This window comes from Rhyacophila brunnea, unplaced genomic scaffold, assembly GCF_057557595.1.
Source record: "Rhyacophila brunnea isolate RB1 unplaced genomic scaffold, BYU_Rbru_1.0 scaffold_12, whole genome shotgun sequence".
Classification (NCBI taxonomy): Eukaryota; Metazoa; Arthropoda; class Insecta; order Trichoptera; family Rhyacophilidae; genus Rhyacophila; species Rhyacophila brunnea.
The window spans coordinates 25,055,433-25,080,108 of NW_028232774.1; the positions used below are offsets into that span (position 1 = coordinate 25,055,433).

Sequence of the window (24,676 nt, forward strand, 5' to 3'; positions counted from 1 at the left end):
AGAAACTGATTAAAATTCCTCGTCTACGTTCTGTATATGTGTCTACGACAGTGCGGCATCCAATCGTCCTGGCGTCCAGTTGTCCCATTTCCTTCAACTCGGACTTCTATTTAAATGTTACCTCTTTACAGGATCTTTGGCGGGCGCCCTACCTATTGTTAGGGTTAAAGGCAGTGGGACGCTCTACGTAAGCGTTTTCTAAATGGTGTTTCAGGTATAATTAAGGGTATTCGGTGTATTTTTAACGATTTTTTTTATTGTTGAATAAATCCACTTGAATTATGGAATTGTCGAATACACATAATAATAAAAAAATTCACACAATCGGTTATTTTAAAATGTTAATACTTTTTTTCCCATTAGAGCAAATTTGTGATGAGTTTTTATCTCATTTATCAGGTCGACCCACCACGCCCCCCAAAGCCCGGGCCCTCAGACTAAAGCCCTATCAGTCCCCCCTTGAGACCATGAACTAGCTACAGGTGGGACATTATCAGACAAGATAGCGTACCTTCCAGAAGAATTATTGACACGCGTTTGAAAGCCACCTGCATGTCTCCCACATCCTGAAACTTGTCCCATGACCACGATCTTTGGCGGGGGTTTTGCTGAAGGTCGGTGTGATACCAGTGGCGAAGGGTGTAGGTAGGGTATGAAAATCCGACATAATAAATAGTTCCCACTAAACTTTGTCAATCAAACTTTTTTTTTTCATTGAAAAGAATACAGGTTGCAGACAGTACCTATTGATTAGTTTTTAAAATACTATTAAGCCCTGCTTAAACCAAACCATACTAATAGAGATAGATTGTGGAAATCTGACAAGAACAAAGCACACTTCGTCAGTCATACCTACTTGTTTTCATTTAACCAAAAATACAAATTGCAGACTGTTTTTAATATTCGAGTAAACCCTGCCTAAACTAAACCACAATTGATAAAAAATATTCTTCTGTCTATAAAATATCTAAATTCTTCTATGTTTAATGGCAAAAATTCTGATAGTTTATGAATAGAAGAATATTTTTTACCTAATATATATTATGGTTTGGTTAGGAAGGGTTTTTAATATTCGAGTAAACCCTGCCTAAACTAAACCACAATTGATAAAAAATATTCTTCTGTCTATAAAATATCTAAATTCTTCTATGTTTAATGGCAAAAATTCTGATAGTTTATGAATAGAAGAATATTTTTTACCTAATATATATTATGGTTTGGTTAGGAAGGGTTTACTTGAAATACCATATGCAATTAATTTGTATTATCAGTTTAATGAAAACAAATAAGTATGACTGTCAAGCTTAATGTGTACTATTTATGTTAGACCTCCACAGTCTACCTCTACCCTTCGCCACTATGTGATACTACAGCTGCGTTTCCCATTAAATTTGGTTTTCTGCCGAACCCCATGGTTTGCTAATGAAATAAAATCTAATTATCGTAGTGAGTCAGTGGTAATACCTACCTTATTGATTTTTACTGATAATAAAAATTACATAAGCATGTACCTATTACCTTTGTTTTTTTCCATGCGCACTTTCAAGCCTTCGATATTATCGTAAAATGATTAATGCTTTCCCGAAAATTATGAATATTGTGATAGATAATTATATGAAAATGTAGGTACAATATCTATTCTATTCTGTATAATAAGCTCAAATTATAATTTAAAATCATGTAAAACAAGCACTATTAAGAGCAGGCTCGAAGGAGCTTTTACAATAAGTAGGTACCTACATTAAATCTTTAGATCCGTCCCATTGATGAAGAAGAGAACATATGGACCACAAAATATAATATATTATGCTGGAGATACTTTAGCTAACTAAAATGATATCCAAATGATGACCAAAATCCTGAAATGATTTTAAAATAGGCAACTATGAATTCGAAAATTAATGTTGTTTTCTCCAACATAAATCTAATATAATTACACACATTCACATACACACATTCACATATTTTGGAATAATATTAATTATATATGAGATATTTCAGCAGGCCCACCTGTGCTAAAATAAAAAAAATGTGCCCTCCTCTTCATCTCCATTAATAAATAAAACGTATACAACTTATTAACAACACGAAATCGAATTAAATTTGTTTTCCCAGATAATTATTATAATTAAGTATGTAGGTACATAAAATTATGTGATATTTTATTAAAGTATGTAATATAAATGCCCACGGTGGCCGCGCGGCGTATGCGTTGGACTATCACGCCGTGGGTCCCAGGTTCGAATCCTGGGTCTGGCAAGTACACATATTGTTTTTCAATTTCTGTGAGTCAGGGTATGAACCTAATAGTTTAAGCAAGTGGCTGACATCCATTTCTCGTAAAAAACAAAATCTGTTAATACAAACCTCTATTCTGTGGAGGCCCATATGATCCTATTAGGATCGGGCATTGTCGTAAAAAAATGGTATTTTGGAGCTTATTTGTAAACTAAAATAAGGACAAGGGTTGGTAGGTACATTGGGGCCATTAGGGCCGTTAGGCAGTGAAAATCAGATTAGTCAATTTACCTTCTAAAGCTCTTTTATTTTATATGTGTAAATTTATTTACCTACTAAGAAATGTGTATGATCCACGTGTGCAGATATTGTAAGTTTAATGTATTACTTTCAAAAATAGCCAACGAATAAAAAAAGAAAGGTAGGAACATACTGATTCATTGCAGTATAAAACAGGCAACCAAATTCGCCATTTTGGAAAGCGACAATTTTGCGTAAAACAAATATCACGTGGTCCTGTACGTGTGCATGTTTTTAATTTTGTGTATTTTATGTTTGTGTATCACGCAATGTCGGCCATATTTGCCGGCCTTTCTGATTGCCGTGATTTGTAACTATGCTCATTCCTCCTTTTTTATTCGTAGATAATGCCGATGAATAGTAAGTAGTTTTTGCTAATTTTTGTTCAGCTGAAGGATATATTTGTGAATAAAGATGGCCAATAACTTATCAACTTATATCATAATAAATTGAAAATAATATTTTGACCACCCTCGTAATTCAGCCGCATTTGCGAAATGCGCATTTTGCATGTATGAACGAGGTGGTCCTGCATTTAAGTGTCAGTTAAGATCAAATATTAATAAACGTAGCATGTCCGGTAAATAATATAATGAAATTAACTTTTTTTTTGTTATTCAACGAATAATTCACAAGATTTAATAATGTTAAATTATTTTTATTGAACATACATAATTTGAAAACACTTCAGAGAAATATATAACCAATAGAATGTAACCCAATTTAGAAAGCGCTTCAGAGTGTATTGTAAGAACCATTAATTAAAATTCGTCGAAATTATATAAGATACCAACAGGGCTCGAAATGGACCGGAACGCACCGGAGCGCCGTTCCGGTTCATAAAATCTCCAAAATTATCGCTCCATCCCGTGGATATATTAATTTGACCGCCTGAGCTAGATATGTCATATAATAAAAAATCTAACAGACTTATTTTTATAAAATACATATACAATTAGATAACAACGTTGATATTTTCATAATGTTATCGAGCGCTCCAGTTCATAAAATTTTCCATTTCGAGCGCTGGATACCAATAGCATAGTGTTCAGTGCACGTGGATGCGATACCCGAGTTTCGAATCCTGCCGCATATCGTAGTTTTTTTATCAAAAAGATTTTTTCTATTTTACAACGTTTTTCTTAGCTCGTATTCTTATTTGTCCGGTACAAATCTCGCAATCAATTTTTAACTAACTTCCCGACTAGCTAGACATTTGAAACTTTTAGAATATATCATAACACGATGCCAATGCATTTTTTAATACTTTTAGCCATCTTTAAGTAGAATTGAATTTATTTTCAGTTAATTCTGTTTTGTATGAAACGTTATTTCGACACCATTATTGGTTGCTAGGGGTCTGGGGTCCTAGAAACTAAATTATTAATATATACGTGCGTTACTATGGAAATCAATATGACATGTCAAAGTGACATTTCAGTATTATTTCTATCAAGTACAAATTTTTTTGATCGTTTAAGCTAGTCAAGGCAAGTTTATATGATTCAACAGAAAATTTAAAAACTTTGTATATAAAAGGTTCTTTTTATCTTGTAATTATGTTATAATATATTCCTCAGAAGTGTTTTCAAATTATGTATGTTCAATAATATAATGGAATTCAATATTGAATTATGTGGAGGGTGAATCCGGTGGTTTCTGAACAGTGCGTTACGATCTGACATATTGTGGCGATCTGCGGCCGCTATCTTCCGACATCTTGACCCTGTCGGCCATCTTGAGTCGGTAGCAAATATAACGCGTGACCCGTGACAATCGCGGGGCCATTTCCAAGTTTCCACACAGCGACGTTTACTGAATTTATTGTCATTGCAATAATTTTACATTGCTGGCGCGTGTGTCGACTGTCCAAAACAGTGACGTCCCGTGGGGGTAGGCAGATTGAGCGTCGCTTGGGGGCGGCGGTTACTCGAAGGGCGGCAAATCGAGGAGAATCATTATTCATATATAAAAATCGGTACCTAAACTTAGTAATAACGGAAATATCTTTCCATTAAAAAAATCAGCTTACTGGTTGGAAACAAAATTTATTAATTAACATAAAAGGTTTAACAGGGCTGTAATATTTTTGTCGGGTTTGCGATGTTTAGCTTAGGTACTTTCGTTGTGCTTGGACGTCACGTTCTTGATGACCAGTAATGACACGTGCAGATTTACGAATTATAAGTTGGTACATACCAGTAGCGAAGGGTGGAGGTAGACTCTTAAGATCCGCCGTAAATAGTGCACTTTAAACTTTGTTAGTTATACGTATTTGTTTTTATTGAACTAAGACTACAATTTACAGATAGTGTTGGATAGTTTTTTTAAAAAATCAATTAAACACTACCTTAACAAAACCATAATAGTTTTGGTATACTTTGGGCGATACGACAAAATTGTGCACACTTTTTCATTCATACTTATTTGTTTTCGTTGGATTAAAAATACATATTACACATATTATTGTTGGTTCATGTTTTTAAATTCATCAAGCCCTGAACCAAACTATAATAGACAAAACATATTATGCTATCTATAAAATGTCGAAAGTTATGTATGATTTAATTGCATAATTTTAGACATTTTATAGATAGGCGAGTATTTTTTGACTATTATTTATTACGGCTTGGTTTCGCAGGGTTTAATTGAATTTTAAAAACTAACCAACACCGTCTTTAAATATTGTAGACTTATTTCAAAGAAAACAAATACGTTTGATTCACAAAGTTTAGTGTGCACTATTTATGGCAGATCTTAACAGCCTACCTCCAACCTTCGCCACTGGCACATACTTACCTACTTAATTTATCCAAATATTTTTGCTAGTTAATCGCGAGCTTTCAAAGTTGTCAGGTGTATTTTTAAATGTATCTGAAACCGTGGAAACTCCCGATATTGTCTATTGAAGTAGAGATGGCATTTAAATTAGATTTAGTGGTATATATTTTGTTAGTAATATATCCATACAAAACATTTATTAGATATTGGAGTGATGATAGGATGATAAAAATACTGTATAAAAATGGGGCGACATTTTGGCACTGCCTAGGGGTGGCATTCTGTCTAGGGACGTCACTGGTCCAAAATAACGTCTTGTTGATCTCACACGTGAATTTTTAATTATAGTGTATTGCCAAAGAGATTGGACTACTATAATGCCTTCCTGAAAATAACGACTCCGTATTAGGTGGTCAGGACTAGGGAATCCAATCCCGAATCGGGATTATGTTTATGTTTATCAATCCCGGGATTCATAGGTATCGAAAATAACTCGGGATCCCGGGATTGGAATCCCTAGTTAGGACAATGGTATCTAAAATTGATTTTTGCATGACACCATTATTTTTCATGGCACCATAAAGAAACACCAGTTTTATCAATCTAACTATCTAACGAAAATAAGCGGGTGAAGTACCGTTCTTTAGATGTTTATTATGTTCCAGCAGTGGCGAAGGGTGGAGGTAGGCTGTTAAGATCGTAAAATTATCAAGCGCTCCGGTTCGTAAAATTTTCCATTTCAAGCGCTGGTTGCATAGTTATATGGCTTTAAAGTTTTAAATATAAAACTAATAAAAAAAACACTATTTTTGATAACTTTAGAAATGCCAATTATTTTTTTATATTTACGTTTGACCTGAGATACTTCAAAATTCCACCAATCTTAATAATTCTAAAGAATTATAGACGGATTGTTAGCTTGGATGCAAAACCACTCACTCAGAAAGCAAAATATGTGAGCTCGAATAAAAAAATATATTATATACATTAATAAAGTGATAGATCAAAGTAAATATTTATTAAAGTATATCAAATAAAACAAAATACAATAATTTATTATTCATATATTTGAATGATGATTAGGACCAATTTTCTCCCCTTACAAGGGGGGGTGGGCAAACTTTTCGGATGAAGGGCCAAAATTCAGGAATTCAAAATGAACGGGGGGCCGCTAGTAAAATACCATTTTTATATCATGAAAAAAAAAACAATCCGAAAAGACAATTCAGTTCAAATTAAATAAACAATCGAACTCACGAAAAATAATAATAAATTATTTTGAATATCGAATTCCGCCAAATAATAAAACGAATGAAAAAACCTATATCCGCGTTAAAAATTGGCAATAATGCCCGCTATAAAAATAGTAATATCATAAAACATAAATTATCATAATATGGATAAAATTATTTAATTAAATATTATAATAAAAAGCCACCCAAGTCGCCGTCAACAAAATAGCCTGATTAAAATCTAGCATGTCAATATGATGTCAATGATGGTTTATTATTACAAAATAATAATATTATATTATGATGTCATATCCATTACCATCGTGTATTTTATCAATACTCACTCAATAATTAATTTCGTGACATATATTTACTTAATTTCAACCCAAAATAACCTTTGTGATTGATAAGAAACTCAGTGCAAATTTTATTATCGTAATAGTTTTAATAACTGTGGATGATTACATATTTACATAAATACCGCCCACGTTGTTAGCGTAAATTTTAAGAAATAGTTATTATACGAAATAATAATATACTTATAACAAATTTATTTATGTTGAGTTGTCTCTTCTCTTCTCATCTCATCTCATCCTCACATTGTTATTTGTCATATAGGGTAAACTGAGCTTTCTCCTTGATAATTGATTTAGGCACAAGCCGGAAGTCGCTGTCGTCGACTAAATAGGAGGAGCTTGTTTAGTTCACAGTTTTAACACGTGGAAAACTCGTCGCTAACCGGAAGGCGCTATAATCGAAAATGGGAGGAGCTTGTTAGTTCACAGTTTTAACGCGTACCCAAGAAGATCTTGTTGGACAGTACATGGTGGAGTGCATTTTTTATTTTTACGATACAAACGTAACCATGGAAGAAGAAATATATATATTTTAAAAAAATCGTTATATTATTAAGTAATAAATATATGAGTATTAATTGAAAAATCTCCTGAGGATTACATCCAGCAATACGATAACTATGATCCGTTTATGAAAATTGTCGTCGCATTCTCTGAATTCATATGGATCAACATATTTATCTTGTAGTGATTTATTTGTATTTTAATTATTTCTCGTCAAATACCCATATAATTTATACTTAAATGAAGCTAAGCAATTGTGTTATGTGTAATCTAACAAAACCTAATGATTTATTTGGAAAAATGGTCACTTGAACTATCTATTTTATGTTACTACTGACTAGTTACTATTTTTTATATCTCAATATCATTATTGCTTAATACATTTTAAACTCATTCTAATTTATGACATTAAAATATTTTCTTGGCATCAATATAATAATTATTAAATATGTATAAAAACTACATTAATTTTTCTATTATAACCCTAAAAATCTTAGTATCACGGAATACACACAGTTTACTCTACATATTATGTACCAAAAAGTAGTATTGCCTGTAGTTACAAAATACCGAGTCATTGCAGTAAAATTTCATGAAGCAGACATTTTGAAAAATGTAGTTTTATAGTGTGAAGCAATCACGGCAGCTTCTATAATTTTAGGTATTAAGAACTCGCAAGTGTCAACACACCATTTTCAGCTATTTTATATTGAATGCCGTTGACCACTGCAGTGCTACTTACACCATTATAAAAAAAACACGCCAACGGACTTACAACGTCGATAGGTTTAATTATTTTGCTGTATTTTTTTGACTTGCTTGAGGCACTTAGACTATAGTTGAAGTTATTGGCGTTGGTATGTAGAACATTTTTCTATAAAAATGTCAGTTTTTATTTTTTTGGTATTTAGCGTCTTAATTAATACACGTATTCAATTTATCTAACCGGGTTTGAAATACCTAGGTCCTAGGACATGAAACGCAAAATAAAAATCTTCAGATTCTCGAAATTTCTAGAAAAACGGAGAAAAAATTGCCACAAAGTTTTCTCCAGTTTTTCAGGCACATCACCAGCAAAAATATTATCTATGTGAAGGGTATTGATCACAAAAATTAAACATCCAATACCTACTTATGAAAATGATTATAAAATATTTACCTACATTAAATTACTGAAGGGTCGCGGGGGGTATCGATGATGATCATAATTTAACTATAAATTACGAATGAAGGAGGTCGTAAGGTTACGGATGCACTGGGAGAAAGGTGTGAAGACCCTCGCCAGAGTTCAACGTCAGTGACTGAGTCAATGGTACAAAGGAACGTTTCAGCTTGAAAATAGCGGTGGTATAGGCCCAGGGGTCAGGTTGATCTGCAGTGTCACCGAATGAAGAATATTTTAAAATTTCATGATTGAGAATGTTGAATTTAGTTAATTAAATTTCAATACTTTTAAGATTTAAAGAATAAATAGGACAATTTAATCAGCGCCCAATGCGGTGTTTTGAAAAAAAATGCAGGGATATTAGTCAGATATTTATGAAAAAACGTAAAACCCCTTCACGTGATGATCATAATATAAACACATTTATGTCAGTGTTGCCAACCGTACTATAATTATAGTACAATACTATAATTTTAAGCCCGGGAAAAATGTAAAATACTATAATTTTGCTCCAAATATGCCAAAATACTATATTTTTTAAGGATTCGAGACGGAAAATGTTCCTGTACTATATTTTATACAGAAATAATATAATTTTTACGCCTTTGTCCTATAATCAGCATAGAAAAAGATGGCAACACTGATTTATGTACTAAATATGCAGTATTCTTGTGAAGTACAATATAAGAAGGTACCTACATGGAAATGTAGTCCATAATAACGAGAGAAATGGTATCAACTTAAAGAAGCCTCCATTCAATAAACTGATGAAAATGATACACGTAGGTTTAAGTAGTTACTAACTATCGTACTCGGAAAAAATTACAAATATCAAATTCGATTCGGTTACAAGAAGGCGTAAAAAAATATGATGACCCTATAACAAGGCTTACCATATGTCCCGGTTTCACACATTGGTCCCGGCGTCCCGGCCAGTTTGGCATTTTGTCCCGGCTGTTGTTTCGCGTATGGATGATTATCGACGCTTAAGCCGCGCGGCCATCGTGGGTGTCCCGGCTTAGAGTTTCATAATTATGGTAAGCCTATAGTGCAAATAAATGCATATTATGTAATATTATTGTGATTTCTAATTACTTAATAAATTTTGTAATAAAACATCAAGTAAAAAAGGAAACTCACTAAGCAAGTTCAACATTCACTTTTTAATAACACATTAAAATGACCTTTGGCTAAAAGCGCATGTTTTATTATTTTATTTGAAACTATAATACGTGACTTTTATAACGTCGACACAATACATTATTGATGTCATATAGTAATATTATGTACTTACTTAATTACGCCTCAAAACTGCCTTCTATAGATTTAATTTTATGCTTTAGGTGGCCGTGAAAATTACAAAAAACTTCATGCAATAGTTAGCGAGTAACCAATACAAAAATTTTGTGCATTTTAAAAGATAAGTTAACTAATATCCACTCCATCACTCATTGACCTCCACAGTAAAGAGTTATCATAAGAGGCGGGTTTTTTGTTGATAACCGTACGCCTACCTCATTGAATTCGCGTAGAGGTTGTGATCGAGAAATCTCGACTCGAAAATTCTCGAGAAATAATCAGAAAATGCCAATCTCGAATCTCTAGAAATTAATTTGAAGAATTTTCGAGAGTTCTCATTTCTCAACTTATCAAGCTGCTGACCGCAACCGAAATATTAAAAAAATAATGGTAAATTAAATTGTCGGTAAAAAAAAATGCGTCGACTTTGATTCTAAACGGAATTTCTCGGTATTTTTTTTGTCAAGAGAAGTGAGAAAATCGGCAAGAATCCCGATTTCATAACAATGACAATGTCTCGAGAATCTGGAGAATTCTCTAAAAATCGAAAAACTAATCTGGGATTCTCAAGAATTCTTGAATCTCAAGATATCACAAACTCTAGTTTTTTGAGACATGGATACAAATACCCATATTGATTATACATAACTTGAACCTACCAACCATGGGACAAAACAAAGACATTATTTTTTCTCTTGGCTACTTGTAAAACTTTAAAAGTTGTAAGAATAGTATTTCTAATTAAATGCATGCCTAAAGTGGAGTTAACAACTTTTGAAACTATACGATTTATAATATTGCTTTTAATATACCTACCCAATTTAGGGCTCGGCATGACCTTGTTGGGTTAGTATTTACTTATACAAGCTTTTCGGGTCAAGTATAAATCAGTCAAATAATTATTTAAATAAATATTATTGAATACGGACATTAATTTTATTACTATCTAAGTTTTATTTCATATGGAAATTTAATCATTCCGTTCAAAGGGCACCAAATTAAATGCAATAATATTTATAATATTCAATATTATTAACTTTGCGTTATCACTAGACAAGTCGACGCTGTTGGCTTCATTTCAATTGATTGTTTATGAAAACAACTCGTTCGACGATTGAATAAAACTGTTGAATATTTATGCAAATTATAGAGAGGAATAATATTTATTATTGACCACCGCAAAGATCTCTCAATTCAAATTGTCATCCATGACCCGGATACTAGTGACTTATACAGTCGAACTTGGTTATTACGAGGAAGATGGGACCGACTGAATTTGCTCATTATAAGCATTACTCGTTATATAACATTTTTCGCGCCACGTTCTATTTAAGGCCATGCATTAGTTGAGACACGGTCTAAAAAGATCGTCGCTAGGCGATGCGCGGTTTGCGGGTCGCGGGTGCAAATGAGGCATGTCAAACCAAATATTATTTGTCTTATAAATCCAACATGTGTCCATTTAATGTTCTGTTTATTGTTTTATCAGTGACAATAATAATATATTCATTGACATGTTTTCTTTTTAAAGTAAATGGGTAAAGTTTTAAGTCATCTTTACACGATTTAGGAATTATTACGGCCGTCGCCATCACGAAGCAAAATGACGTCCTTCCAGCTCTACATGCTCTCTCAGAATGGGAGCGAGTGCAAAATTTCGTCGCGCCTATGGTAGAAAATTATTTGGCGTTTCACTGATGAATCAAGCACGGCATTCATGAACTACAAAAGAAGTTGTTTATTGTAATGAAGTGCTGAGCTGCCGGCACTAGTAGGTACCTACTGACTTCACAAATCTTGAATTTTTACATACAATTTCAACCATATGCGTGGATACTTTTTCAATGTTGTAGGCGAAAATACCAATTAGTTACTTATACACTTAACTAGTGTTATAAACGTAATCGGATCCCGGTGGCATCGGTCTAATTAAGGCTATACCTCGGTTGAGGTATGGTCTAAAAAGATCGTGGCTAGGTGATGCGCGGATTGTGAAATGTGAAATATAATTTGTCATGTAAATCCAACATGCGTCCATTTAATGTTATTTTTATTGTTCTATTAGTAACAACAATAATATATTCATTGACATGTTTTCTTTTTCAAGTAAATGGGTAAAGTTTTTTAGTGATATTTAGATGATTTAAAAGTTAATACACCGTCGCCATCACGAAACAAATTGACGTGTTCACAGCTCGACGTTCGCTCTCCATTGTCAGCGAGTCCAAAATTTCGTCGCACCTATAGTTGAAAATTATTTGCCGTTTCACTGAAGTACCGTCTTAACTGCCCGGTCGGATTTTATTGCTTAGGGTCGAAAATGTTGTTTTTAAATGATCGACACATCAACAGTTTTGCTCGGTATACCAGAGAAGTAGCTCGTTATAAAAGTGAATAAATGTATGGAGAAAATCAAAAACTAAAATGTCAACGAATGTTTCCTCAGTACATCCAAGATCTCGCTATTTCCGTGATCGTAATAAGTAATAACCAAGTTCGACTGTATTTTATTCTGCGAAATGAAACGTTTCTAAACCTTTTTTACGAAAGTTTTTAGCTAACGGTCTGTTCCCTTAGAACAAATCAAGATGTCATCTACATCCACACTTATTTGTTTTCATTGAACTAAGAATATAATTCGATTAGTTTTTAGAATTCAATTGAACCCTGCTTAAACCAAATCATATTTAAGTATGCTATGGGCGTTCCGGCAAAAATACTGCACACTTTTTCAGTCATAGGTACTCATTATGTGTTTTCGTTGAATTAAAAATACATAACAGATTGTGTTAGTCAGTTTTTTTTTTAATTCATTAACCCCTACATATTACCTATACCAAATCATAATCGATATAAAAATATTCACCTATCAATAAAATATCTAAATTTATGTATGGTTTAATGGCATAATTTTAGACATTTTACAGATAAACGAATATTTTTTGACTATTATCTACTATGGCTTGGAATAGGCAGGGTCTAATTGAATTTTAAAATATGACAAACACTATCTACACCTACACGTATTAGTTCAATTAAAACAAAATACGTTTGACCGAGAAAGTTTAGTGTGGACTATTTATGTCGGATCTTAACAACCTACCTCCACCCTTCACCAGTGTCTACATATCTGTGATAATAAATAATGAAATCGTATTTTTATTTTAATCACCTTTTGCCAACGTTTGTGTGCTATTGTTATATTTAAACCTTCAAAAAACCCTTGAATGATAATGCTTATTTATAATCTGTCAAATCAAAGCTCATTCTATTACATTAAAACACTTAATTGTAGTTATTTGTCCAATCATCACGATGATTTTTATTATGTATTTAGACGCGCCGTCATTCATTATATTATGTTTTATAATCATGTCGTATTATCTATTTATTCAATATGTGTCACAAAATAAATAAAACGTGTAAACATTGTCGGAAATTACTAGAACTCTGACTGATTGCCTCTTTGGAAGGTTTTTGGTAAAACCGGATACGAGTGTTTGAACCTGGCGTGCACAACCAAGGGCGACCAATAACGGCTATAACTACAACGTAACTATTTATAATGCATATTGTGTATTATGTAATAATTATTTTTTTTATATTGTACTGTACTGTACCAAGATAAATTAAATGTTATGGTAACGTAAATAAAACTGAGGTAATTTTTGTCATGTTTACTAAAATGTAAACATGTAGTAATAACAAAAGAAGACATTATTCTAATGGATTTAAGTTTGGTACTATTCCATTTGAGTCGTTTTTTCGCCTTTCTGCATCTTCAGGCACTATGTGCACTCACCAAAAGGTAAATACACACTGACAACGAATACAATAATTAATTCTAACTTGTATAATAAATTAATACAAAAATGTACGTAAAAACTTTCTCACCAACCTATTAAGTCAACAAATTATGAAGTGTTTGGAAAAAACCACCTTTAACTAATAATACAATCAATAGGCGTATATATCGTGAACCCCTAATAATAGATCATCAAATGAGTGGTTCACAAGCATAGTGAACCAAATCCATTCTGGTTATTTTTGTGTAAGCTAGGTTCAAACATAATATTTGAGTATTTATTATTCTGTAAGGCTATGATTTCCTTTACATAATAACTTAAACGTACCTACTCAAACTAATACTTCAGAAGTCTAAACATACCCTTACAGAATTAGAAATACTCAAATATTATGTTTGAACCTAGCTTACTCAAAAATAACCAGAATGGACTTGGTTCAGTATGTCTGTGAACCACTCAAATAATAATCAATAAATTTATACTACATTCAACAGGTCTAAAATCGTCAATACCTACTAGGAATTTAATGAAATACATATCAGTCTTTAAAAAGTTATATTAGACAAATATTCTTAGATGCTACTATTTTTTTTTAAAACAAATTCACAAATAAGTTCACATACATACCAAAATACACACGTGTGTATGCATGGCCCCCATATCCCGAAGCGGGCCCCCAGGCTAGGATGGTTGGTTCCCCCCCTACCGATCGCTAAGGGTAAAGGCAGTGTGACGCGCTGCAGTAGCGTTTTTCAAAATGGTGTACGCGGTAAAATTAAAGTATATTTTTAGCGATTTTTTTGTATTTTTAATAGATAATATGTACTTACAGTAAATACGAAACAATTATACGTACATTAACGAACGCATCATTATTTCGTCCGTTACGTCCATTTGAATTAAATAAAAATTGCATCGTACAATCAAATATTTAACATTATTAACATTATTTGAGTAAAATAGCCCGCAGGCGACTTTTTTTTATTATTAGAGCAAATTTGTGATTTGTATTTATCTCATTTATCGGGTCGACTCGCCACACCGGGCCCCCAGGCTAGAGCCATGTCAGCCCCCCCCTTGTGGGGGTCATGTGTGTATGTATATGTGTCGCAAAAAACTACTCAAATAGAATAGTATAAAACTTAAATCCATTAGAATTTAAATTCAAATCCCATCAAGTACCTTCGGTCGATAGCATTTATATTAGAAAACATTATATTATCCACCTATGGCTGCGAGACGTGGACCCTCAACACGAGAGATGTCCAAAGGCTAAGAGTCACACAGCGAGACATGGAGAGGTGTATGTTGGGCATCACGCGAAAGGACCGTAAGAGAAACGAATGGGTTAGGAAGCAGACAAGAGTACGCGATGTAATAGACGTTGCCAAACAGCTAAAATGGAGATGGGCGGGGCACATTGCTCGCCGAAAGGACGGCCGCTGGACAAATGCCGTCATCCAGTGGTACCCAAGGGGCACGAAACGGCCACAGGGTCGCCCTAAAAGCCGCTGGATTGACGAACTGGTAAAGTTCGGCGGAAATACGTGGCAGCGAACGACACAGGACCGAGAGAGTTGGAGAAAGCTTGGGGAGGCCTTCATCCAGCAGTGGATTGACCCCGGCTGATGATGATGATCCACCTATAAATTTCCATATTTCATAAATAAAGTAGTATTCGGGAATGTCTAACTTCAAGTAGGCTGTGATCTATATTATCCAATATTAAAACTGTCATATACTACTCATCATCATCAGGGGCGCGACAACCCGGTGTGGGTCCTGGCCTCCTCCAACAGCTCCCTCCACCTGTCCCTATCCAGTGTGGCTGCTTTCCAATTCGGTACCCCCAGAATACGGCAGTCACTGGCAGGTCGATCCAACCAGCGAATCTTTGGCCTGCCTCTTCTTTTACGCCGTATTGGATTGCTGGACATTACTCTTTTTGCCGGTTCATTGTCATTCATACGGTGCACATGACCTAGCCATCGCAGTCTCCCAATCTTAATTGATTGCACTGCGCTGCAATCTTCGTACAGCCTGTAGAGCTCAGCATTTTATCTTCTCCTCCAATTGGTGCCGTCCCTGATCGGTTCATATATACGGCGGAGAATTTTTCTTTCAAAAATGTTCAGGGCTTGTTCATTTCGCAGAGTTAATGTCCAGGTTTCCGATGCGTAGGTGAGCACTGGCTTTACAAGTATCTTGTAAAGAGTGCTTTAGTTCGGTGAGATAGTATGCGGGACATAAAATGTTTTAACAGGGCGAAGTAGAATTTATTCGCAGATAATATGATTCTCTTGTTGATTTCTTCTGTAATATCATTATGTCGAGTTACAAGAGAACCAAGGTATATGAAACTGTCGACCGTATCAAGCTTGTATGCACCAATATCTAGCTTTGGTGCGCCTTGTATGTGACATAGACAGGCGCGTATTTAGTTTTTGCCTCGTTTATTTGTAAGCCCTTCATTGGGAGAGGCTTCAAGTGCTGTGAATGCCTTTAGCGCCAATTCTGAAACATCTACTACTACCCCATTGTTATTGGTCAATTACTACTAATTCGTGTCGTAGTTGAGTACGGAGTATTCTTGAATATGAGGCCTTATGAGGTTTTCTGTAAGTTTATTTTAGACCGTGTCCAGTAGAAATTTATTCGACATTTTTATTTCAACGTATTCCATTTTACTACTATTACTACGACTATTTTCCGACTAGCTTTCTTCAAGGCCTTTCATTTATTTTACATATTGTGGACATTACAAATTATAAGTTTAAGACGTTCACAACATGACATTTAGAAACAAAGAAATATTATTGAAACAATATTAGGTACTGATACGAGTACCTAATAATATTTCCCCCATAATCCCCCATCAAAAATCCTCCAATCGACTGAGTTGGGAATATAATGATATTATTGTAATTGTAAATGAGTCAAGGCTAGACCATGATGCACAGCGAAACAAAGAAAAAGAAAGTTACCGTTATCTGTTTCTGGGCGGACGAAGGGTCGAGAGTGGGTACGGTCAGTCGGTTATCTACCCTTGAGCCTCTTACGTCGCCTCTAAATACGATTTGCTACATTTTTCGCGCCAAAGCGTGCGTTTACAAATGTTGTTAGTAATTAATTGTTACTTGTCAAGCGAAATATACTTAATGTCCCTGAATCAGTGTTTTTAGTAAGTGTAAAGTGTAAATCAACACCCTACGTAAACTCCTAGCCCTCAGTACATAACAAAAGAGATAGATCAGTATTAAGTTATTCTACAGTATAAATATGTAAATACAAAAAAAAATATATAGGTGCAAGGAAGTACACCGGTGAGTTAAGCAGACCCTATTTTAGAAAATTATAAAATAACGTCCACCTATACTCATCCTCACGTAGATGGAATATATCAACATCCGAAGCGATTTGGTTAAACAGAGGTATTGCCCTCCCAATTGGCATCACCAATGGCAGGTTAGTTCTGCTCCTCGGGAGAACAAACAACTGATGCTCCCGATTTCTAAGATAGTTCAATACTACCAAGAATGGCAGAGTTCTCATTCACACCACGTATAAGTCGGAAAAAAACGTTGCCAAATATTGATATCTTCTAGCACTTAAACTACAGTATGTAAGCATACCTAAGAGAAATTCAGTTGGATAAAGCCACGGATAGTATCCATACAACCTCAAATAAAGGAAAAGGAAAAGCTCGTGTGTCACCTATACTGTCACTGAGTATAATACTTTCCAATCGTGATATTCTGGAAAAGTTGAAATTATATACACCCCTCAATTTTGTAATTATGTAATTCATCATGCATGTGCATGATCGCAGCCATGATATATTTTCGATGAAATCAGTTTCCTCTAGCTAGGCTAATCAGGCACAAATAGGCTATGCGGTTAGTCAATGCACTTCTTAGAAACGTATACATTTTAGTGATGCGCTATGTATTTTGTTTTTAAAATTCTACTTTAGTGTTTAATTTGTTTTTTTACTGGAATTATTTTTGTTTATAAAATTATCATTCATTGTTTTTTTTTTGCTATAAAATTATTTTAAGCTTGTTTTTTTACTGACTTCATTTACCTGTTATTTTTATTAAAAATGCCATGTTGTGAACGTCTTGAATTAATAATTCGTAATGTCATCAATATGTGGTGTTTTTTTTTTTAAATAAATAAATAAACTTTCATGAACGTGTTAGATATATTTGGCTGAGGAGACTTAGGTTTTTGTGTTCAGATATTGTATGGAATGGTGTATCATGTACCTGAGAACACAGAATTAATGGGAACTGAAACACCTAACGTATATGGAGTAACAGGCAACAGATCTCGAGTGTAGAAGAATATGAGATAAATTTAAACACATGTCAAGAATACGTCATTCTAAGCTTGTCCTTCGTTCTGACAACTGCTCTTGGTTTATTTACTGACGCTCATTCAATATTGGTGTATTTGAAGGTTGCAACACACACTATTTCACGTCTCTAATTTGTGGTTCATTTTCGTACGACACTCACACATTCAAATCCTGCGTCAAAATGTAGTGTATTATGGATAGCCTATCTGAATAATTATTTTTATTAATCTGTTTTGTGATCCTGTACATATACAAATAGTCGTTCATGGCCCCCACATCCTGCAGCGGGCCCCTAGGCCTAGGCCCCCCTACCTATCGCTTAGGGTAAGGCGCTGCCCTGCTCGTAAAATTAAGGTGTATTTGTAGCTTTTTGTATTTTTAATATGTAGGTACATCCAGTTGAATTACCTATGGAGTTGTAGAGTATGCACACACAGTTAAAAATGGTGTCGTGCCTACAATTAAATATTTTTAATCAATAATATTATCGAAGTAAAATAGCGACTTTTTTTGCCATTTGAGAAAATTTGTGATCTGTGTTTATCTCACTTATCTGGGCGACTCACCACGCCGGGCCCCCAGGCTATAGCCCTGTCAGCCCCCCCCTTGTGGGTGCCATGTAGTCGTTGCTATATTTAAAGAAGAATGGGTTCCTATGTAAGACTTTCTTAAATATTGGCTCATACACCGAATATTGGTGACCAATATTACTGTCACCAAACCTGCATAGTTGTAAGTATTTACACATATATTATTATATAATGCCTACTGTCAATATTTCAAAGTTATCTTTTATGTATTCCACTGATTCAGTAATGCACTGTTAACGTTAATTACTTTATTCCGAGGACAGTCAGATTACTTCACTCCGATAATATTATTTTTAAGGAAAAACAAAACGAATATTATTGTTTATTTTGAAATATTTACTAAATTGAAAATTAAAATAATAACAAACTCATAAAATATCGTAACAGTTGGTGACGGCCCGGTGGGATCATGATGAATGGTGATATCATCGACTCTACGATGTGCTGAATGGAAGTAATTAGCTTAGTTATGTTTACCAAACAAAAATATCAACGTAGAGCATTGGTTTGTAGTCTAGTTTAGACTAAATAATTAGCCAAGACGCAGGCAGACAGGGCTAAACCCGATTGGAGCTGGTTACATGTAATTTTTTTTTACATTTTATCGTACCACAGTTCGTCGTGAGCTTTCTGATCGGAAAGAGATGACCGTCTCTAATTGTATTAGATTAAATATGAACATTAATACGATTTTCATAGTTGATTTTAGCAAAATTCATGAATTCAATAATGAAAACCTAACCTAACCTAACAAGTACACCAGTATTACGGCTATTTTCAAAAATTGTTTGCTGCTGGCTTCCTGTAAACCGACAAGAACCTTTTTTATTTAACATGAATTTTATGTCAGTACTATACGACCCAAAGAGATTGGACGGTCTTTAATATACGGCCATATATTTACGAAACAACATTTCACGGTGACGTGTGATACGGCGAACTGCATACGTACAAGTTTCCGGACCCGATTGGAGCTTATGTGCGAGCTCCCTAGGTACCCAAATTATAAAAATAGTGACAAAAAATAATCAAATCCTTCCAAAAAAAAGAAAATTTGTTTACAATAATATTATTTAAACATTAATTTCAGAGAATGGACATAGTATATAAAATTACTGCAATCAAAAAAGCTGGGGAATAATTATTATTATCATGTCAAATGAACATTTTAAAATACAATCTTTAGAAACACGGCGTACTATTTGTGACCTTAATTTTATCTCTAAATCAATTAATAATCATTCATATTGCCCACAAATTCTTTCTAACGTTTAATGTAACCAGAATCAATATTTTATGTCCTTACATATTTTCACTTGTACACATTTATAAATAATATAAAACCAATCTAGATTACAATAATTACAAGATAAAAGAACTTTTTATATACAACGTTTTTAATTTTTTTGTTGAATCATATAAACTTGACTTGACTAGCTTCAACGATCAAAAAATTAATACTTGATATAAATAATACTGAAATGTCATTTTGACATGTAATATTGATTTTCATAGTAACGCACGTATATATTAATAATTTAGTTGCTAGGACCCCAGACCAGCAACCAATAATGGTGTCGAAATAACTTTTCATACAAAACAGAATAAACTGAAAATGAATTCAATTCTATTTAAATATGGCTAAAAGCTTATATTAAAAAAATGCATTGGCATCGTGTTCTGGTATATTCTAAAAGTTTAAATGTCTAGCTAGTCGGGAAGTTAGTTAAAAATCGATTGCAAGATTTGTACCGGACAAATAAGAAAGAATACGAGCTAAGAAAAACGTTGTAAAATAAATTGTCCAGTGGCTTGACTCTACTCAACCATGAATCTTCACAGTGATCGTGTGGATTATTTTTTGTTTTTTTCCTCTTTCAAATAATTTGTTCCAAAATTTACTACTAATTGTATCTGGATGACTGATTTTTTTTATTATATTGCCTGTTTTCTCTATATATTCGAGTATACTGTATTATCTTGTTATACTGTGCTTTTTCTATTTTTCTTATGACTTCTACTAATGTGTTTTCCTTTTTTAACCATTTTCAATAACTCTCCAATATATCCTTTATAATTGCACATAATATATGATCTATTTCAATTTGATTTATTACGCTTTTTCTGTCCGCTTGTTATTGAGACCATCAGAATATATTTTTATATTACATATTCTCATTATACTTATTCTATGTGATTAATCATGTTATTTATCAAAATATTTTTTGTCGAATAATAAAAAGATTTTTTTGATTATTGAGAAATCTTTGTCATTATCATAGTTTTAAGATAAATTCTATAATATCATTAAAATGACAAACGTGCAACAATGCGTAAAAAATATATTAAATAACGATGAAGAATTTGGAATCGTTTTTTTTAGATAACACATTAGGGGGCCTTGATCTGTGCCACATTATTTGTAGGAATTGAGGAAGAGAAAAGAATCCAGTGGCGGCTTACTATTTAAAATACGTCAACACAGTACGTCTAACTAAGTCTAGCTAAATTAGCAACTCTGGATGGTGTTCATTGTCAAGTGCATCTTAGTTGATCAAGAGGGTTCTGCATCGTGCTCTAAGTAGAAGTGTAGATTTAGTACTGACCAACATTTCTTCTAATACTTGTGTAAGTGTCTGCCAAATCTTTTTATCTGACTACAGACTAGGGAAATGAGATTTGTGTCGTAGCACACCAAACACAAATTCCCAAAAAAAGAAATAAGACATTGTTAATAGTGTATGTAACAATAAAATAATATTGTTTTCGGCATCTTCAGGCGCCGTGTACACTCACCAAAGGTAAACACACGCTGACAACGAACTCTCTTTACTCTAGCTCATAAATATAATAAATCAATACAATAAAGTAGATAATAACTCCATTACCTACATATCAAGTCAAAGGTTACAAAAAATACAATAAACAAATTATGAATAGTTAAAGTGTCAGTAAAAAACCTAATTAGTAAAAACCCTATCTTATTAATAACAATACATTCGATAGCATATTATAATAAATCGTCAAAACCTAATAATACTTATATCATTATTCTTTATGAACAATAAAAATACACAAGAGGAGTAAATTGTCAATTCTAAGAAAAATAATTAATGGGGTTAACAAATGAGATATTAGTCTTCAATAATACTTTTACATGGTACCTACTTTTTTATAACATTATTTAAAAAAAAATACATATAAACTCGCCTAATATAATATATATAAACTCACCTAATATACACTTATACATACCTAAATCCTCACCCATACATTCTCATACATACATATATAAATTTTGTATCAATAACATTGACCATAATAATATTAATTTCATTTATGAGAAGATTGCAATTGGTTTTGAGAAAGAATTATGTCAAAATGCGACTTTAAATTAGATTAAAACAAACATGTAACTCCTCTGTAATCGTACCCGTTTTTATCTCATTTCCATGATCGCTGAAAAAATACGTAATTTGCAAAGATACGACGATCTAAACAGCAACAGTGATTTAATGACTGTGGTAGCTAAGCGAGGATACTGACTCCAAACCGGAATCGAAAATACTGACACGTCTACCTCAGAAAACGAGGCTTTATACACATAATCGTTTTTCGTGTGCGTACCACTTCGATTCCCATAGGTATGCATACCATACTTTGAGAAACATACATTGTATTCTATAAGCTGTGTAAATTTTATCAATATTTCTTTAGTAGTTTTTTAGCTATAGCAGAACAAATGGAAACGGGCTTATAGACACTCCAACTATTGTATTAAACACCTATATAATTAATCAACATAGCGCGTGTCAACTTGCCACCTGAGTGTATATTATGAAATATAGTATTTATATTAAAAAAACTAATGAATATATCAAAGGTTCCAGATAAATAATTACAAGATAAAAAGAACTTTTTATATACAACGTTTTTAAATTTTCTGTTGAATTATATAAACTTGACTTGACTAGCTTAAACGATCAAAACAAATTGTAAGTACTTGATAGAAATACTTACTGAATAATGAAATGTCATTTCATATTGATTTCCATAGTAACGCACGTATATATTATTTAATAATTTAGTTGCTAGGACCTCCTAGCAACCAATAATGATATCGAAATAACTTTTCATACAAAACAGAATTAACTAAAAATGAATTCAATTCTACTTAAAGATGGCTAAAAGTATTTAAAAAAAATGCATTGGCATCGTGTTCTGATATATTCTCAAATGTCTAGCTAGTCGGGAAGTTAGTTAAGAATCGATTCCAAGATTTGTACTGGACAAACAACCACCGGACAAATAAGAATGCGACCTAAGAAAAACGTTGTAATAACAAAATATATAGAATGGTGTTTTTATATAACAATTATATAGGCTAGTAGCTTTGTTTAGGAAATATCAACAAGATAGATACTTCGGTTGATAGCTTTGTAATCAGGGGTAGACGAATAACAAGCGAAACTTTTTTTTATGATTTCACGTCATAATATAATATTTCAACGTTAATCTTTTGCAATCAAAAACATCTTTTTCATTACCTATACTGAGTGTGGATTAATAACGTTTTGTTAATTTGATAGATTCCACTAACACTCTAAATTTAAATTATAGAATCAACCAGCTGATAACATTAATATTATATTTCTGCGATATTTTTTTTTTTAGATTTGAAATAAATATTATTTTAGGACTGAAGATTAAATAGATTTAAGTTACATATAATAAAAAAGGAATAAGTAGTTTTCACATGACATTTATTTGCGTGTGAAAAGGGATTCAACCGTGACTGAATTGCATAAAAAGATTTTTTTTAATCAATTCAGACATTGGATTAACTTATGAGCGTATTTGAATGTTTTAGCCGGACGTGTACCTATTCAAACAATTCAGAATAGAAAATCATTGAAAGTAGTTATGTAAAAATTTTAATCGGATATTTAATTTTGAAGTCGATTTATCCAATTTGGCTACCTATGCATTTGGATAATTTCAATTCAAATCACGACATTTATGATGAAAATGTTATTTATAATAATATGTACTTATACAGAAGTTCGTATTTTACTATTTTGATATACATACGTATATATGCAGTTTAAAATATGTAAAATTAAATGTCTAAGGAAGAAAGTTATTATAAAAGAATATTCGTTTTAAATGTTAAATCGCCTTACCTCTCATCTCGGCTAGCCCGAAAAACGCGGCAAAGAAGCATGCCGATAGAAGGAAAAACTTCATGGTTATTTTCACTGGTGGCAACACTAGTTATTTTTAAAAAAGGAACGCGCGCGTTTCCCGACGCCTGCCTCGTGGCTTCCCGCTTTTCCTCGAAAATCAACAATACGAAATGGTGGACGATGCTCAACGTCCAACTGCACGATACTGACTGATACGAGATGTGTCGTCTCCCGGATATTTATATAGACTCGATATGAGACGCAGTGACGGCGGATGGGTAGTTCAACATAATCTAAATTTTGATGAATAGAAACAAAGGAGGTACTTTTTAATGAAGGAACACAGAAATGTTGAGAAATGCGCTACCTTTTGGGTGTGATATGAAAGATGACGCGCAATCAATTCGTCAGAATATGTAAAACGGGGCGTCGAAACAGTTCAAACGGTCATTCAATTATTAAATTATACCTATTATAAACATATAAAAATAAAATATAAAATATTACCCAAAACATAACGTAATCCCTGCAACTAACATCAAAAGGGTCTATAGTACAGCCAAACACGACAAAATAAGCTACTAATATGATTATGTGTCATCACTGTCATCTGTTATAATTATTATGATATAGGAAAGAAATAGTGCATTGATATTTTTACTAAGTAGATACGTTGGTAGTCGAAATTTATTATTGTTATTTTATTTTTATCGGGGGGGTCTCGAAGTTAGTCAGTACCTCAGGCCTTTACGTCCCTAAACCCGCCACCGGTGGTAGTCACATCTGTAACATAATATATTACATGAAAGTGCGTCACGTAAAGGAAACGCGCATTCAATATTCGTAATATTTTCGTCGT

The 24,676-nt window shown here is 33.2% G+C and overlaps 1 protein-coding gene across 13 annotated transcripts in view; it reads right to left on the reverse strand.

Moving 5' to 3' along the window:
* Positions 1-24,033, reverse strand: part of LOC147077972 (uncharacterized) — a 114,146-nt gene extending 90,113 nt beyond the window's left edge. For all 13 annotated transcript variants that reach the window (XM_085961049.1, XM_085961044.1, XM_085961041.1 and 10 more), the window contains exon 1: positions 23,815-24,033. In XM_085961049.1, the coding sequence (XP_085817175.1) occupies positions 23,815-23,878 (64 nt within the window). In that variant the 5' untranslated portion in view covers positions 23,879-24,033. The remainder of the gene's footprint in view (positions 1-23,814) is intronic.
* Positions 24,034-24,676: the final 643 nt, after the last annotated feature.